At 45.8% G+C, this 14,660-nt stretch overlaps 1 protein-coding gene across 1 annotated transcript in view; it reads right to left on the bottom strand.

Moving 5' to 3' along the window:
• The window catches only part of kdm6b (lysine demethylase 6B), a 155,786-nt gene that overhangs the window by 33,295 nt on the left and 107,831 nt on the right, over positions 1 to 14,660 (bottom strand). The window contains exons 5-10 of the mRNA XM_062983866.1: positions 8,650 to 8,752; positions 6,643 to 6,781; positions 5,144 to 5,270; positions 4,898 to 4,996; positions 2,024 to 2,252; positions 119 to 211 (exon numbers count right to left, since the gene is read on the bottom strand). Coding sequence (XP_062839936.1) covers positions 119 to 211; positions 2,024 to 2,252; positions 4,898 to 4,996; positions 5,144 to 5,265 — 543 coding nt within the window. The 5' untranslated portion in view covers positions 5,266 to 5,270; positions 6,643 to 6,781; positions 8,650 to 8,752. The remainder of the gene's footprint in view (positions 1 to 118; positions 212 to 2,023; positions 2,253 to 4,897; positions 4,997 to 5,143; positions 5,271 to 6,642; positions 6,782 to 8,649; positions 8,753 to 14,660) is intronic.

Below are 14,660 nucleotides of genomic sequence, written 5' to 3'. Positions count from 1 at the left end.
CAAATGTTCCTGAACAGCACCTCCCATCGGCACACTTGATGGCAAGGGATATTGGGATCTATAGTCCAACCACACCTGGTGGGGCACAGTAGTAGTGTCCCCCTTGCTCCCCACTCACCTCAAGGTGCAGGAGGTTCCAGACCTGTTGCAGCGGAGGCAACGCCTTTGACCGGTGATGAGATGAACCGGAGTGGAAGTTCCACAACTGAGCCTGGGAGAAAGGGGAATGCAAGAGAAGTGTGTCAGTGAGGCTAACTCATGCATGGGCAAACTTCGGCCTTCCCTCCAGGTGTTTTGGACTTCAACTCCCACCATTCCTAACAGCCTCAGGCCCCTTCCTTTTGCCCCTCAGCCGCTTAAGCGGCTGAGGGGCAAAAGGAAAGGGCCTGAGGCTGTTAGGAATGGTGGGAGTTGAAGTCCAAAACACCTGGAGGGCCCAAGTTTGACCATGCCTGGACTAACTAGTGATAACTACTGACTGCGACTATAAAATGTGAATAACAGATAATACTCCAATATTTGTGGACATAACATACTCTGAATATTCCATTCTGTTCCATTGTCATCACATTTGATAACCATGTAACTTAGTTACCAAAAAATCACCCCAAAAATTTCATAATGTTTTAAGTACGTTTACGGTTTTGTGTCGGGCCATATTCATAGCCGTCCTTGGCTGCATGCAGACCACGAGCTGTGTTAAATGGTATTTTGGTTGTTGTTGTCAGAAATATTATAAATTTGATGGATGCAATGACTCAGCAAAAGCTGCAGTTCAATATAACCAGGTGTGCCTCAGTGTGAGGAGGCCTCAGTGTGTGGAGGCCTCAGAGTGAGGAGGCCTCAGTGTGAGGAGGCCTCAGAGTGAGGAGGCCTCAGTGTGAAGAGGCCTCAGTGTGAGGAGACTTCAGTGTGAGGAGGCCTCAACTGGAGGAGGCCTCAGAGTGAGGAGGCCTCAGTGTGAGGAGGCCTCAGTGTGAGGAGACTTCAGTGTGAGGAGGCCTCAATTTGAGGAGGCCTCAGTGTGAAGAGGCCTCAGTGTGAGGCCTCAATTGGAGGAGGCCTCAGTGTGAGGAGGCCTCAGTGTGAAGAGACTTCAGTGTGAGGAGGCCTCAATTGGAGGAGGTCTCCGTGTGAGGAGGCCTCAGTGTGAAGAGGCCTCAGTGTGAGGAGGCCTCAATTGGAGGAGGCCTCAGTGTGAGGAGGCCTCAGTGTGAAGAGACTTCAGTGTGAGGAGGCCTCAGTGTGAAGAGGCCTCAGTGTGAGGAGACTTCAGTGTGAGGAGGACTCAGTGTGAGGAGGACTCAGTGTGAGGAGGACTCAGTGTGAGGAGGACTCAGTTTGAGAAGGCCTTGCAATAGAAGCCCCGGTGAGAGAAGCCCCACATTGAAGGCCTCATATGTGAAGCTCCAGTGTGAAGGCTGCTGTGTGTAAAGCTACTGTGTGAAGATCCTGTGTAAGTTCAGTGTGAGCGGAGGCTCTGTGAGAGCGAAGCTGTTTATCTGCATGAGAAAGAAGCCCAGCGTGGAAGCAAAGAAGGAAGTAGAAAGAACTTTATTTGTGTTGTGGAAACCTTGTTTTTGTAAATAGTGCAACCATATTATTTTGCTACAAAGAAAAGCCTCCAAAGGAAGGTATAACATTGGTCTGTGTGTTTTTGTTCTTTTTACGGTATCACTTTTGGCTACTGGTGCTGGGTCACGCTGCTGCTAATAAGTTGCTCTGCTATACATTTATGAGGAGGGTCTTTTGTTAATAAGCCAACTCGCCTAAGAGTTGTTGCCAGCCTCCAAGTCGTTTCCAGTTGTGCCACCCATAAGGCAAACCTATCATGGAGGTTTCTTGACCATGTTATCTTTCCAGTGGGACTTTGCCTTGCTTTGAGGCTGAGAGGAGTGGCTTTCCCAAAGGCAGGGCATTAAAAAGTGAGCAGCAATAAGCCAATGCTAACGTGCATCTGCCTTCCCCACCCTCCCTCCTCACTTCGGACTTCCTCTCTTAGAAGCCAATATCCACTCCGCACCTGCTGAAGGCGTCCAATCCGGGCGTGCATCTCCCCATAGCTCCCATAGTCGCGCTGGTACCGGGCCGCGTTCTGATAGCAGTGCATGGCCTCCTCACAGTCCTGCTCCGACTCGTAAATCTCGCCTAGTTGTTCCCAGAGCTGCGGCTGGCCCTGGTCCCGGAGCAGAGCCTGGACACAGCTATGTATGGCCTCCAGCTTCCCATGGAGGGGCCTCGGGGGCAGGTTCCTGGTGCAGAGGGGAGGGAGAACCATGAAAACATGGGCATATCCCCCAGTCCCAAGTTGGAACCGTGCAAAACACACACACTCACAGAGAACGATCTCTCTTGCACCCTATGTCCACAATCTCTCTCGCTTATATCCCACCGGCTCCAAAGTCCATGCACACACAAAGGGGATGTGCACATAGACACCCAGCTTTGCCCAGATAGCGTGGCTTTATCGGCAGGCACACAAAAGGCATGGACACACAGAAGAACCAAGGCTAAAGCATGAAGACCAAAGCGTTGTGCCAGACTCTATGGGGAGTTGCAGAGGGAGCTGGGGATTTTTAGCTTGGAGGAAAGAAGGCTGAGAGAACGGGACGTGGCAACTACGTTTAAGTATCTGAAAGAATGTCATATTGAGGGAGGGAGAAAGCTTGTTTTCCTCTGCTCCAGAGTCTAGGACACAGTGGAGCAATAGATTCATACTGCAGGAAAATGAGATTCCATCAAAACATCAGGAAGAACTTTGTGATGGTAAAATCTGATTACAGAAATTGACTCCTCTTCTTATATATACAGTAGAGTCTCACTTATCCAATGTAAACGGGCCAGCAGAACGTTGGATAAGCGAATATGTTAGATAATAAGGAGAGATTAAGGAAAAGCCTATTAAACATCAAATTAGGTTATCATTTTACAAATTAAACACCAAAACATCATGTTATACAACAAATTTGAGAGAAAAAGTAGTTCAATACACAGTAATGTAGTAATTACTGTACAGTAGAGTCTCACTTATCCAACATTCTGGATTATCCAACGCATTTTTGTAGTCAATGTTTTCAATACATCGTGATATTTTGGTGCTAAATTCGTAAATACAGTAATTACTACATAGCATTACTGCATACTGAACTACTTTTTCTGTCCAATTTGTAGTTAAACATGATGTTTTGGTGCTTAATTTGTAAAATCATAACCCAATTTGATGCGTAATAGGCTTTTCCTTAATCCCTCCTTATTATCCAACATATTCGCTTATCCAACGTTCTGCCGGCCCGTTTATGTTGGATAAGTGAGACTCTACTGTATTTATAAATTTAGCACCAAAATATCATGATATATTGAAAACATTGACTACAAAAACGCGTTGGATAATTCAGAACATTGGATAAGCGAGTGTTGGATAAGTGAGACTCTACTGTAATAACTGTTCTTATTTCTTTCCTATGGATAGTAGACTCCAAAACCACAACTGGTTTCAACTCAAAAGAGTCTTCATCAGGTAACTATGTGTATTGTATTGTAAATAACCTTTCGCCACTATGTATGTTCCCTATAGATTCCATATAAAAACAACTCAGAAAAACAACTACAGAAAAATAGACTACAATCCACCTGATGAAGACTCTTTTGAGTTAAACCGGTTGTGATTTTGGAGTCTACTATCCATAGTAAAGAAATAAGAACAATTATTATATATAAGAAGAGGAGTCAGTTTGTGTATTTGGAGTCTACTACTTCTCACTAAAGGACAATTATTGTTTATGGGAAGAGGAGTCAATTCATCCTTCAAGAGAAAAATATTATTTTTACTGTGAATGTCACAGTCCATTGTTTGGTTCTAAAGCAAGGCTTTTTTGTGTCTGTATTCATATTGATGTACTGAACTAAATATAGGTTTAAAGGTAAAGGTAAAGGTTTCCCCTGACGTTAAGTCCAGTCATGTCTGACTCTGGGGGTTGGTGCTCATCTCCATTTCTAAGCTGAAGAGGCGGCGTTGTCCATAGACACCTCCAAGGTCATGTGGCCAGCATGACTGCGTGGAGCGCCATTACCTTCCCACCAGAGCAGTACCTATTGATCTACTCACATTGGCATGTTTTCGAACTGCTAGGTTGGCAGGAGCTGGGGCTAACAGCGGGTGCTCACTCCGCTCCCGGGATTTGAACCTGGGACCTTTCGGCCTGCAAGTTCAGCAGCTCAGCGTTTTAACACACTTCGCCACCGGGGCTCCTAAATATAGGTTTAATGACATCTAAAACAATTTCTGTATTGCAGGGTTGTTGTATGTCTTTCGGGCTGTGTGACCATGTTCCAGAAGTATTCTCTCCTGACGTTTTGCCTACAACTATGGCAGGCATCCTCAGAGGTTGTGAGGATGCCTGCCATAGATGTGGGCGAAACGTCAGGAGAGAATACTTCTGGAACATGGTCACACAGCCCAAAAGACATACAACACCCCTGTGATCCCGGCCATGAAAGCCTTCGACAACACAATTTCTGTATTACTGTAACAGTGGATACTTGTCTTTGTAGTTCCAGGGAACCCATTTTCTTTTATGGTAAAATCTGATTGCCAATGGAATAGCTAGTGGTATAGTATAGCAGTGTCTCCTTCTTTGAAGGATTTTAGTCAAAGGTTGGATGACTATCTATTGGGAGGGCTTTGATTGAATTGGGTTGGGCGGATGTTCCTTAGGGTCTCTCTCAGACATGATTCTATGACTCCTCCACCTCTTTCTCATGGGAAATGTGCCTTGGTTAAAAGGACGTGGCAGACACATAAACACCCTGCATCGTCTTCCTGAGTGGGATTTGGAGAAAGAGCTGCCAAGCCCCCACAGCACCAGCCCCGCTGTGCCCACATTGCAAGAGCCCTTACCCTGAAGGGAAGTAGCCTTTGTTGTGCTGCCCCATGTTAGCACCATGGTTGGGCGGCAGGTGCGGGGGCAGCTGGGGCTGACCCACGCTGGCGGAGCACCTAGAGCAAGGAGAAGAAGCAGGGAGTCGGCACGGAAGCAGGGAAAGCACGACCGGGGGCGAGAAAGCAAGCGCAAGCAAGCAAGGACGAGAGCCAGTTGCAGCCCCACATCTCCCGGGGGTATTATTTGCCCAGAGAGGGACATACCTGCCGCCCGGGAGCCATGGGCGGGAATGGCACGGACTCCAGGCTCCGTTGCAGCCCAAGCTGCCGAGAGAGAAAGGGTCCCGTCCAGCACGGCCCCCCAACTGCTCCACTGTGCGATGCATCCAGTCTAAAGGAGACGGGAAGAAAGAAAGAAAGAAAGAAGAGGGTTGGACGTTCCCGTGTCCCACCTCCTTGTGACCACTTCTTCCTGCCTTGTAGATCCCACCCAGCCCATTCTTCCTCTCCTAGGGAGTGTGCTTGTATATATTGCTCTTTTGACTAGGTAAACAAAAGGTAAAGGTCTTCCCCTGACATTAAGTCTAGTTGTGTCCAACTCTGGGGCTGGGGCTCATCTCCATTTCTAAGCCAAAGAGCTGGCGTTGTCCGTAGACATGACTGCATGGAGCACCGTTATCTTCTCTCTGGAGCAGTACCTACTGATCTACTCACATTTGCATGTTTTCGAACTGATAAGTTGGCAGAAGCTGGGACTACAATTTCCAAAATTATGCAATGCAAGTAGATCAATAGGTACTGCCTCGGTGGGAAAGGTAAAAAGGCGCCACATGCAAACATGCTGGCAACATGATTGATGAAAGTTTACAGACAACAGGCTCCTCAGCATGGAAAAATAGAGCAAGAGCACCACCCCCAGGGACGGAGTTGAGAATCACCTCCAACGCCGGAGATGAAAAAGAGGAAGCCTTTACCTTTGTTTGTGTATTGTCTGTCATTGTTCACTGTATAAAAAGGCACTGAATGTTTGCCTTATATGTGTACTGTGTCCATTCTGAGTCCTTCCACGGAGATATATAGTTGTTGTTGTTGTGAGATATATAGTTGTTGTTGTGAGATATATAGTTGTTGTTGTTGTGAGATATATAGTTGTTGTTGTTGTGAGATATATAGTTGTTGTTGTTGTGAGATATATAGTTGTTGTTGTTGTGAGATATATAGTTGTTGTTGTGAGATATATAGTTGTTGTTGTGAGATATATAGTTGTTGTTGTTGTTATTATTATTGTGTTGCTGTGAGTTTTCTGGGCTGAATGGCCATATTCAAAAGCATTCTCTCCTGACGTTTCACTCACATCTATGGCAGGCATTCTCAGAGGTTGTGAGGTCCTCTGAGGATGCCTGCCATAGATGTGGGTGAAACGTCAGGAGAGAATGCTTCCGGAACATGGCCATACAGCTGGGAAAACTCACAGCAACCCAGTGATTATGGCCATGAAAGCCTTTGACAACACATTATTACTATTATTGACACATAGTATGACACAGCAAACAAGATAGACATGCTGGATTTCGTATCACAACATCACAAGTCGAACACTTCCCAAGCATTTAGGACTGTGTGATGTATTATTATTATTATTATTATTATTATTATTATTATTATTATTATTATTATTATTATCTCTTGATGCACACTCCCAAATCCAGCTGTGCTGACTCCCTGGTGTTGCCTATTAGCTTGCTTCCGCCTTGTCCTCTTACCTCTTCTGCCGCAGTGGATGCGTCTTGGTGCCCCACCCGCCGCCCCCCCAGGATCGGAGTGATGGGTGCCCCCACCCAGTCTCCACTGGATGCGTGTCCTCTGGTTGAGCCTCTCTTCCAGTCACAACCACATATAACGCTGGAGTGAGACACAGGGTCAGGGAGAGAATGGAAGGAGAGAAAAGAAGAAGAAACCATCATTTGAGATGTAATAATCTATATATATAAAAGGGTAAAGAAATTTCGGCCTAGGACAAAACAACAAAACTACACATCCCAGAAACACTAAACTTGGCAGCACAACCCCTCATCCATGCCTCTACGTTCATACAACAAAAAGGAAAGAAAAATAAAGTCCTAATTAGAGGGAAAGGAATAACTGTTTTAACCAATTGCTGCCAGTTAGAAGGCTAAGCTCCGCCCACTTGGTCTCCTAGCAACCCACTCAGCCCAGGGGACAGGCAGAGTTAGGCCTCACTTAGGCCTCTTCCACACTGCCTATAAAATACAGATTATCTGATTTGAACTGGATTATATGGCAGTGTAGACTCAAAGCCCTTCCACACAACTATATAACCCATTTATAATGGACTTAATGTCAGGGGAAAACCTTTACCCTTTACCTTAACTACTACCAATTCCTCAATACTTTATTTCCCATACCACCGTACTTCGCCACAGCAATGCGTGGCCGGGCACAGTTAGTATAATATAAAAATAATATAACAATAATATACGTTATTATACTCTAATATACTTTATATTCCTCTCTATTTCCCCGAGGAGACACAGAAAGGATTACAGTACATATATGGCAAGCATTCAATGCTGTTATACAATTGATAGAGACAGACAGTACACAAACAGAAGCAAGGCTTCCCTCTTTTCATCTCTGGCATCCGGCTGTGCTCGACTCGGCCATGGGGTCAACTTTAAAGTCCAATGGCTATCCAAGGCCCCATTGACACTGCCATATAAAATCCAGTTTATCCGCTTTGAATGGGATTATATGGCAGTGTAGACTCCAGCTCACATCAGCTAATCAGGATTTTCTGTTTTGATAATCTGGATTAAATGGCAATGTGGATTGAACCCAAATGCTGTGGGACTCCACTACTGTCAGTGCGTCACATTCGCTGGAGTTAAAGGAGCAGGACTCCCATAAGAGTGAAAAACCACGGGTTTTAAAAATTTCTATTGTTTTCCCAGAAATTCTCTAGGAATATCTAGATCAGTGGTTCTCAACTAGTTTTGGAGTTGTAGTTCACCTACATCCAGAGAGCACTGTGGACTCAAACAATGATGGATCTGGACCAAACTTGGCACGGATACTCAATATGCCCAAATTTGATTACTGGTGGAATTTGGGGAAAATAGACCTTGATATTTGCGAGTTATAGTTGTGGGATTTATAGTTCACTTACAACCAAAGAGCATTCGGAACTCCACCAACGATGGAGTTGAACCAAACCTGGCACACAGAACCCCCACAAACAATAGAAAATACCGGTCTTTGGTGACCCCCAGGGGTCCCAACCCCAGATTGAGAAATATTGATCTAGGGCTTCCAATATGATTTTCGGGACTAATTTACAGCTGGTTTCATTGTATCAGGCATGGGCAAACTTTGGCCCTCCGGGTGTTTTGGACTTCAACTCCCGCAATTCCTAACAGCCGGTAGGCTGTTAGGAATTGCGGGAGTTGAAGTCCAAAACACCCGGAGGGCCAAAGTTTGCCCATGCCTGCTCTATAGTCTCCATTTCAGTCCTTCCTTCAGAATGAGTGGAAGAAAATATCCTTCAAAGGTAAGATGGGAAGACATCTGTACAATTATGTACAGACCGGAAGGAGTTAAGAAGCACTTTATTATGTTCAATCAATGAATGGAGGCCCTGCCCAATAGAAGGCAGGGTTATATTATTTTCCTCCAATGGGATGTTTTGATTCGGAGACGGAAGCGCCTGCTAAAGTTAACCCCTGCCTTGCTCGCTCTGGAAGCCAACCTACTTTGTGGCTGACGCTGGCTCTCCTTTCTTGCAGGCGGCCAATCACACAACCTCCTCTTTCGCGTAGCCACCAATCATCTTTCACATCGGGATTTCAGTGAGGCCTGGAGAACAGAGACAGGGAGGGAGAGAAAAAGGGAGAAAGCATGAGGATTATTCTTCCGGTGCCATTTGGGATCACGGAATGGTAAGAACACAATACATGGAGGACAAGGTTTCTCTTCTTCGAGTGGTGACATGGAGAACAAAGGAAACAAAACAACAGCCAAGGATAGTTTGTATCACTCCAGGCATTATATCTGACCTGATGTAGATGAAAAAGAGGAAGCCTTTACCTTTGTTTGTGTATTGTATGTCATTGTTCACCGTATAAAAAGGCACTGAATGTTTGCCTTATATGTGTACTGTGTCCATTCTGAGTCCTTCAAGAATTTAGACTGTATTTGCATTGACTTGCTTAAGGATTGTCAACCATACATGAATTGGCAACCCTGTGGTTGAACGAGCTGGACTGCATATCCCATCCGCTCCTCCCTGCCAGCATGGACAATTTGTTGTGTTCGTCGCTGTTTGCTCTCCTAAGCAAGATCTCAAATAGACTACTGCAACACACCCAATGTGGGGCTGCCCTTGAAGACTGTACAAGTAGTGCAAGGGGTGTGTTTGTTGCTGTTTGCTCCCCTAAACAAGATCTCAAATAGACTACTGCAACATGCTTGATGTGGGGCTGCCCTTGAAGACTGTCCAAGAAGTGCAAGGAGTGTATTCATTGCTGTTTGCTCTCCTAAACAAGATCTCAAATAGACTACTGCAACACATTCGATGTGGGGCTGCCCTTGAAGACTGTCCAAGTAGTGCAAGGGGTGTGTTCGTTGCTGTTTGCTCCCCTAAGCAAGATCTCAAATAGACTACTGCAACATGCTCAATGTGGGGCTGCCCTTGAAGACTGTCCAAGTAGTGCAAGGGGTGTGTTCGTTGCTGTTTGCTCCCCTAAGCAAGATCTCAAATGGACTACTGCAACATGCTCAATGTGGGGCTGCCCTTGAAGACTGTCCAAGTAGTGCAAGGGGTGTGTTCGTTGCTGTTTGCTCCCCTAAGCAAGATCTCAAATAGACTACTGCAACATGCTCAATGTGGGGCTACCCTTGAAGACTGTCCAAGTAGTGCAAGGGGTAGCAGCCAGATTTCTCACTGGAGCAGTGTACAGGGAGCATACAATCCCGCTGTTATGTCAGCTCCACTGGCTGCCAGTTTGCTACTGGGCTCAATTCAAAGTGCTGGCTTTGGGCTATAAAGCCCTAAATCAGTGGTTCTCAATCTGGGGTCCCCAGATGTTTTTTTGGCCTACAACTCCCAGAAATCCTAACAGCTGGTAAACTTGCTGGGATTTCTGGGAGTTGTAGGCCAAAAACATCTGGGGACCCCAGGCTGAGAACCACTGCCCTAAGGTAAGGTAAACGTTTTCCCTTGACGTTAAGTCCAGTCATGTCTGACTCTGGGGGTTGATGCTTATCTCCATTTCTAAGCCGAAGAGCCGGCGTTGTCCATAGACACCTCCAAGGTCATGTGGCTGGCATGACTGCATGGAGCGCCGTTACCTTTCCGCCAGAGCGGTACCTATTGATCTACTCACATTTGCATGTTTTCAAACTGCTAGGTTGGCAGGAGCTGGGGCTAACAGTGGGCGCTCATTCCGCTCCCGAGATTTGAACCTGGGACCTTTTGGTCCGCGAGTTCAGCAGCTCAGCGCTTTAACACACTGTGCCACCAGGGGCCCTACTGCCCTAAAGAGAGGTATATAAATTAAATAAATAAATACATAATGGTTCTGGTCCAACTTACCTGTCTGAACATATCTCCCTTTATGAGCCAGTTAGAACCATAAGATCTGCTAGGGAGGCCCTGCTCTCAGTCCCACCCCCTTTGCAAATGTGACTGGTGGGAACGAGAGATGGGGCCTTCTCAGTGGTGGCCATGCAGCCTGAGCCCTGCCACATGCACAATGGAGGACCTTCTCACCATGATACCAGAGGCACTCCAAGAGGCCAGCTTCTGGTCAAATGAAATCTGTTACAATGCCAAGTTTTTAACATTATGCTTTCAAATACATTATAATTGTATATTCAGTTCGCTTCTGAAATGATAAAAAAATAAGTGGTGGCCCTTCGCCTATGGAACTCCCTCCCTGGTGAGATCTGACTGGCCTTAAAGACCTGGCTTTGCACACAGGTGTTTGGGATTAGTGTAATTTGGAATCCGACTTGAATGTAGCAGCTTGAACAATGATTTAGGGACTTGGCACTTTGTTTTAACTTGTTTTATTGTATTTATGTGTTTTAACTGTTTAATAATTTGAGATGTTCATATTTATTATTTGTATGTATAATGCGGCATTGAGTTTTGCCATAATCTGTAAGCCGCTCTGAGTCCACTTTGGGGTGAGAAGAGCAGGGTACAAATATAGCAAATAATAAATAAATAAATAAATAAATCTGCTGCTATTGTCTTCCTGAGGCTGAGACAGTGTGGCTTGGCCAGGGTCACCAAATGGGTTTTCGTGGCCAAAAGAGGATTCAAACCCTGGACTCCAGAATCCAAAGGCTAATGCTCAAACCACTACACCACGCTGACTCTTAGCAAAGTCGCTTTCCCTAAAACACTTTCAAGAAGGTCAAATTCCCTTCAACTCTACAAAAATGGGGTGGGCTGTGGCACAGCTGGTTAATAGCCAGCTGCAATAAATCACTACTGACCAAGAAGTCATGGGATTGATGCCTGGGTTGGCTTGAGCTCCCAACCATTAATAGCCTAGCTCGCTGCCCACCTGAGCAGCTCGAAAAACAGTTGCATCTGTTGAGTAGAAAATTCTAGGTACCCCTTATGCGGGAAGGCTAATTTAACATAAATTTATGACACTATAAAAACTGCCAGCAGCATGCAGAAAGGAATGAGGAAGTACTTCCATCCAGGACGATGAAATGGCAACTCCCCCTGTGTCCGGAATTGAGCATACCCTCATGACGTCAGAAGCTGGAAAATGTTAAATTGCCTCTGTCTATATGCTGTTTGTCTGATAATGGCATTGAAAGTTTGCCATATATGTGTGCATTGTAATCTGCCCTGAGTCCCCTTTGGGGTGAAAAGGGCGGAATATAAATACTGCAAATAAATAAATGAATAAATAAATAAAATGTCTCTAGATATTTTTTTTTGGTGTGTGTAATATTTTTTCTGCCTTTAGGAAATGATAAGAGTTGTTTGTTTTGCACTGGTAGTGCCCCACTCTCCTTGAAATGTTAACCCAAACTGTGAAATTTTTCCAGATCCAGTACTTCCTGGCTGCCCATTTCTCTGTCTCCTAAGTCTATGCTGGAAGCAGACTTTCAAAAATCTTGGTAATAACACATGGAGGAGGAAAGGGTTGTAAGGCAATATTCCTGGATCAAATGTATAATATTGCAGGAGACATCTGCCAGGAGAGTTTACAACCAGCAGCTTGGAGTAATTAAGTCCACTGAAAACAAAAGGAAAAGAGAGGCTGGAAGGATATAAATATTGAAGCTGTCGTCCTTCTTGGAGAACAAATTTGTACAAAGCCTCAAAGCTGAAAATCCTTGCACTATGCACTGTGGGGCACGTGTGGAAACTTGCCCGGAAAAAGCCCCGTTGCAAGCGTGAGTGTGAGCAGCAAAGGGAAAGTACTCTCCAATGTTTATTTCTCATTATTACTCTGGAACTGCGGCAAGGGACCGAAACCGGGCTCCAGGTCCAATGAAAGCTGGTGCCGACCTGGGTTTGCTTCTCCTGTGTCTCACGCAACACAATGATCAAATAAAACGGGAAATAAAATGGGAAATAAAGCACTGCATCTCTAATGTCTGGCCAAGTGTGATGGACACCGAAAGGAATGAACAACAAGGAAGGATGAACCTTTTCCCACGCTGGGTGAGAGAGGGAGGAAAACAGGGGTACTCGCTCTCGCTGCCTCCTGGGTGACTCACCCACGGATGCCCATATAATCCTCCCCAAGTATGTCTAGATCTGCGTCCCGCCACAAGCCAAAGCTCAAGCCAGACGCACCGGGGCCCATGAGGTCAGAGTGGCCTCGCTCTTCCTCCCAGACGGTGTGGGCCTCTCTCTCGCCCGCCTGGTCACCCACGTCACCCATCGTCCAGCACCAAAATTGGACGGAGAGGAGGTGGGCGGCTCATGCTCCCGTGTTGCCTCCTTCCTTCCCCAAGCATGGCTGCACTTTGGACCCCAAAGAACTTGCAAAGTGGTGGGATTCCAAGTGCCTTCAATGCCCTCCTCCCAACCTTTAGCTCTGGGCAGGAAGGACGGAGGCCAAACCGTGAGCAAACAACGAGCCGCAGCACACACACACACATGCAAACACGAAAGCCAAAGACCACGGCTATTTCTGGAACAGCTGAGGTTGAGAGCTAAGTTTGGCCACTGGCAGGGTGGGGCCAGACAGCTCCGAGGGATGCTAAAAAATGGGAAGGGGGGCTGCTTCTACTATTTATTCCTCGGGTGGGAAACTGTCAGTGTTTCACCTTTTCAGCCTATTTCCAGAGTACGTGGGAGTAAAACTGCGGTATTTTCCTGAGGTTCTGATCCATTATACCAGGCACCTGGAATTTGTTTTAATTTGAAGGGGTCTAGGAGCCCTCGGTGAATAAGAACCACCTATTTGTATGTTAAACTCTCGTACTAGCGGTTACTTTTTGATCAGTTGCACCTGCATGATTAATTTTTTGATATAGCCTCAGGGTTCACCCCCATTTTAAGGTTCTCCCCCATGATCTCATAGCACTTTTAACTTCCTCCATCTTTACAAGTCCCACTTAGCGCACTTTTGCCCAGTTCATTTTATGATTTTATTGTATTTTTAACCTGTGTTTTATTAATGATTGTGACTTTATGTCTTTTTAATTTACATTTGCGCATTTTTTGGTACTTGATGTTATTGTATGTTCGTTTTGTTTTTGTAAGCCGCCCTGAGCCGCTGCCCCCCCCCCCCCCCGTGGAGATGGAGGCAGGGCATAAAAATAAAATTATTATTATTATTATTATTATTATTATTATTATTAAACCGCTGAGCTGCTGAACTTGCTCAGCGAAAGGTCGGCGGCTCGATTGCGGAGAGCAGGGTGAGCTACCGCTGTTAGCCCCAGCTTCTGCCAACCTAGCAATTCGAAAACATGCAAACGTGAGTAGGTCAATAAGTACCACTCCGGCAGGAAGAAATCTGTTTTAATTTGAAGGTTTCTATGGGCTTTACGTGGCGCAGGCTGCACTCTGTTCCCAAGAGAAGCTGAACTGGACAGGAGTAGAAATTAAACTTGTTTCTGCAGGTAAATAGATAGCAATGTAACTGCGGGGAAAAATAGCACATTATCTATCTATACACATAATAAAAGTGGAAATGTGTATGTGTATATATGTGGCGGAGGTGTCCACTTACACACACAAGCTCCTACCTCTACAAACATCTATAGTTCCAAATGCTAAGAAGCCTCTAAAGGCGCTCCTTCCACTGACATTGCAAGTTGTAGTGAGTGCCAAATCCCAGTGTTCCTTTCTCTCTCCATTGGTGTGGAATTTGCATGACCCCACCCACTACCTCTCCCTTAACCCTTTCCAACCCTTTCCTATGGCACACAGCAAACAGAGAGGAATTGATCAGCAACTGAACAGAGAATATGGGGGACTGACTCAAAAGGATGGAAGTTGTAGTTTACCCTGCATCAACCAAAGATGGATCTGCACCACACTTGCTATGGATGATGAGACTTGCAGTGCCTTCACTCACTCCAACAGGCCACTGCAACCCCACGAACGACAGACCTGGACCACACTTGGCACACAGAACCCCCATGACCAGGTTTGGAAGGGGCGAATTAACCTTGATTTATAGGAGTTGTAGTTCACCTACATCCAGAGCACAGTGAACCCAACCAATGATGGATCGGCACCACACTTGCCATGGATGATGAGACTTGCAGTGCC

Source organism: Anolis carolinensis, chromosome 6 (genome assembly GCF_035594765.1).
Source record: "Anolis carolinensis isolate JA03-04 chromosome 6, rAnoCar3.1.pri, whole genome shotgun sequence".
NCBI lineage: Eukaryota > Metazoa > Chordata > Lepidosauria > Squamata > Dactyloidae > Anolis > Anolis carolinensis.
The sequence above is the reverse complement of the archived record's forward strand: the minus strand, read 5'-3'. Positions and strand labels throughout refer to the sequence as shown.